This window comes from Arachis hypogaea, chromosome 14 (genome assembly GCF_003086295.3).
Source record: "Arachis hypogaea cultivar Tifrunner chromosome 14, arahy.Tifrunner.gnm2.J5K5, whole genome shotgun sequence".
NCBI lineage: Eukaryota > Viridiplantae > Streptophyta > Magnoliopsida > Fabales > Fabaceae > Arachis > Arachis hypogaea.
The window spans coordinates 118,094,439-118,098,200 of NC_092049.1; the positions used below are offsets into that span (position 1 = coordinate 118,094,439).

General features: G+C 41.4%; 1 protein-coding gene across 1 annotated transcript; it reads right to left on the minus strand.

Moving 5' to 3' along the window:
• Positions 1–1,186: 1,186 nt before the first annotated feature.
• On the minus strand, positions 1,187–1,876 carry LOC112743000 (uncharacterized). The gene has a single exon (XM_025792234.1). It carries the CDS (start codon positions 1,874–1,876, stop codon positions 1,187–1,189), a length of 690 nt encoding a protein of 229 aa, XP_025648019.1.
• Positions 1,877–3,762: the final 1,886 nt, after the last annotated feature.

The window sequence follows — 3,762 nt, forward strand, 5'->3', positions numbered from 1 at the left end:
AAGTTAAGAACACCAACATATACCACCAATATATAACATCATTAAATAGACAGAAAAATTATATCCCATAGACAAGTAGCACCAATCAATCCAATGAATTTATAAATGGAATAATGTTTCAACACCAATTACAAACATCTATAAATTGATGAGAAAATAACTAATATTAAGTAAGAAATAAAATTTAAAGAGCAACAAAAAGAACAATAACTGAATTAAATGTAACAAAATTAAATAAAAATATAGAAGATAATGACATAAGAATGAAACCTTAAAGGCAAGAAGGAATAATGGTAAGTGGAAGTGATAGAGAAGAAATAGAGTAAGAAGAGGGATAATAGGGAGAGGAGAAGAAGGTCACCGGAGAGCGGTGGTCGCCGGTGGAGGTCCGCCGGAGAAAGGGAAGGAAGAGTAGTGAGTAGGGGAGAAGAGAGAACAAAGAAAGAATGGAGGGGGAAATAAGGAAATGAAAGACAAATAAAATGGGAGGGGGAAAACGGCAAAGACTAGGTCTGCATTATTAGGATTCAAAAACGAATATCGATGCGTAAGCATCGCCCATGCGTATGCATGGGTCGCGAAAAATGAAAGTGACGCGTACGCGTCAAGCACGCGTACGCGTGGAGTTGAGTTGTGCATTTTGCATAATACCCGTATGGGCTCGGTAGAACTCTCTGTTCGAGTCATGCGAGAGCCCCATGTCAGCCTCGTTTTAGCATGATTTTCATGGGCGGGGCGACGCGTACGCGTGGGCAGCATCGCGCTCCCAGCAACCCTCCAGCACAAGCCTGGCACAACTTTCTGTCCAGGTAGTGTAATGGCATGGTCCCAGCACAAATAAGGCACAATTGGTGAATGGACGTCGATGCGTACGCGCGACTTGTGCCCGCTCCCTAGGCCCCTTTTCTACACGGCCCTAGCACAACTTTCTGTTTGACCGTGCGGACGCGTTATTCAAGCACCATTTTAGCATGATGCCTGTCCGTGATCTCACGCGTGCGCGTCAGGCATGCGCACGCGTGGTAGGGCTTTTTTTTAATATAAAAATAAAAGTAACCATGAAAAACTGGAAATTAACATTGATATAAATAAAATAGAACTAATAAAAATAGAAGATCATACCATGGTGGGTTGCCTCCCACCTAGCACTTTTCTTTAACGTCCTTAATTTGGATAGTCTATAAGCTCAATCCTCTTCTTGTGCTGGATCCTTCAAGAGGAAAATCGCCAGTTCCTTGTTGTTCTTCATCTTCTCACCATGATATAGCTTCAACCGGTGGCCATTGACTTTGAAGGTGGGGCTTGAGGGGTGACTCAGGCGGAAGACTCCATATGACTCAACCTTTTCCACTATATAGGGTCCTTCCCACCTTGATCTCAACTTGCCTGGCATTAGTCTCAACCTTGGGTTATAGAGGAAGATTAAATCCTCAGCTCTAAACTCTCTTCTCTTGATGTTCTTGTCATGCACTGCCTTCACCTTTTCCTTGTAGAGCCTCGAGTTCTCATATGCTTCTAGTTGAAGGCACTCCAATTCCTGTAGTTGCAGCTTCCTTTCACTTCCAGCTCCCCCTAATCCTAAGTTGCATTCCTTCACCGCCCAGTATGCATTGTGTTCCACCTCCACCGGAAGGTGACAAGCCTTTTCGTAGACGAGGCAGCATGGACTCATTCCGATGAGTGTCTTATATGCAGTCCGATAAGCCCATAGCGCATCTGCAAGTCTAACACTCCAATCATTCCGATGAGGCTTTACGATCTTCTCTAGGATGTGCTTGATCTCCCTATTGGACACCTTGGCTTGTCCATTAGTCTGGGGATGGTAAGCTGTCGCCACCTTGTGAATGATGCCTTTTTTTATTAACAGTCCTGTCATTCTCCGGTTACATAAATGAGAGCCTTGATCACTCACGATTACTCGTGGTGATCCAAAGCGACAAATTATATTATTCCTAACAAAAGAGATAACAAGGTTAGCATCATCAGTACGGGTAGAAATTACTTCCACCAATTTAGAAACACAATCAACAGCTAATAAAATGTATAAGAAACCATTGGAATTTAGAAATGGACCCATGAAATCAATACCCCAAACATAAAAAATCTCACAAAATAACATAAGTTGTTGGGGACATCTCATCCCTCTTGGATATATTTCCAAACCTTTGGCATTGGGGGCAAGAGTCACAGAAAATACTAGCATCCTTAAAAAGTGTGGGCCACCAAAATCCACAGTCTAAAAATTTTTCTAGCAGTTCTTTGAGGACCAAAATGTCCACCACTCTCAGAAGAGTGGCAGGCCTCCAAAATTGACTGGAATTCGGATTGTGGTACACACCTTCTAATTATTTGGTTAGCACCACATCTCCACAAATATGGGTCATCCCATATATAATACTTGGACTCACTTTTAAGCTTGTCCTTTTGATGCTTAGTAAAATTGGGAGGAAAGGTACGACTAACCAAATAATTAGCTATAGGTGCATACCAAGGAACCACTTCAGATATTGCTTGCAAGCTATCAAGTGAAAATGCATCATTGATAGGAGTGGAATCACTTTTAATGTGTTCAAGGTGACTCAAGTGGTACGCCACTAAATTTTGGGAACCACTCCTATCTTTGATTTCTAAGTCAAATTCTCGCAATAGCAATATCCAACGGATTAACCTTGGTTTAGACTCTTTCTTAGCTAACAAATATTTCAAGGCTACATGGTCTGAATATACTACCACCTTAGTTCCTGGTAAATAAGATCGGAATTTATCCAGAGCAAAAGCAATAGCTAACAATTTTTTTTCAGTGGTAGTATAATTAGACTGGGCACCATCTAGAGTTTTAGAAGCATAAGCAATAATATATGGGTCCTTACCTTCGTGCTGAGCCAGCTCTGCTCCTACCGCATAGTTTGATACGTCACACATGATCTCGAATGTCCTACTCCAGTTAGGCCCTCTCACAATAGGAGCTTGGATCAAGGCAACTTTTAGCTTATCAAATGCCTCCATGTACTCTTCACTCAACTCGAACTCTACATCCTTTTGCAGCAGATGGGACAAAGGCAGTGCTACCTTACTGAAGTCCTTGATAAACTGCGCGGTAAAAATCTGCATGCCCAAGAAATAAACGGACTTCCCTCATAGAGGAGGGGGTAAGATAAACCAGAAATAACATCTACCTTTGCTGGATCAACATATATACCTGTATTAGAAACAACATGTCCTAGAACAATACCTTGTTGTACCATAAAATGACATTTTTCAAAATTAAGTACAAGGTTTGAACTAGTACACCTTTCTAATACTCTAGCTAAACTATCCAAGAAAAGGTCAAATGAATCACCATAGACACTAAAGTCATCCATAAAAACTTCCATACAATTCTCAAGAAGATCTGAGAAAATACTCATCATGCATCTTTGAAACGTAGCCGGTATATTACATAAGCCAAAAGGAATTCTCTTATATGCATACGTTCCAAAGAGACATGTAAAAGTAGTTCTCTCCTAATCTTCTGGAGCTATATGGATTTGAAAGTAACCTGTATAACCATCTAGAAAACAGTAGTGTGATTTACCTGACAGGCGATCAAGCATTTGTTCGATGAAAGGCAATGGGTAGTGATCCTTGCGAGTGGCTTGGTTCAGACGCCTGTAGTCAATGCACACCCTCCAGGAATTTTGCACTCTTGTAGCCATGAGTTCCCCATGCTTATTCTTCACTGTGGTGACGCCAGACTTTTTTGGAACCACCTGTACTGGGCTA

Bases quoted from the DNA above. Each gene is read 5' to 3' on its own strand.
- LOC112743000 (XM_025792234.1), bottom strand. From the start codon at position 1,876: ATGACAGGACTGTTAATAAAAAAAGGCATCATTCACAAGGTGGCGACA.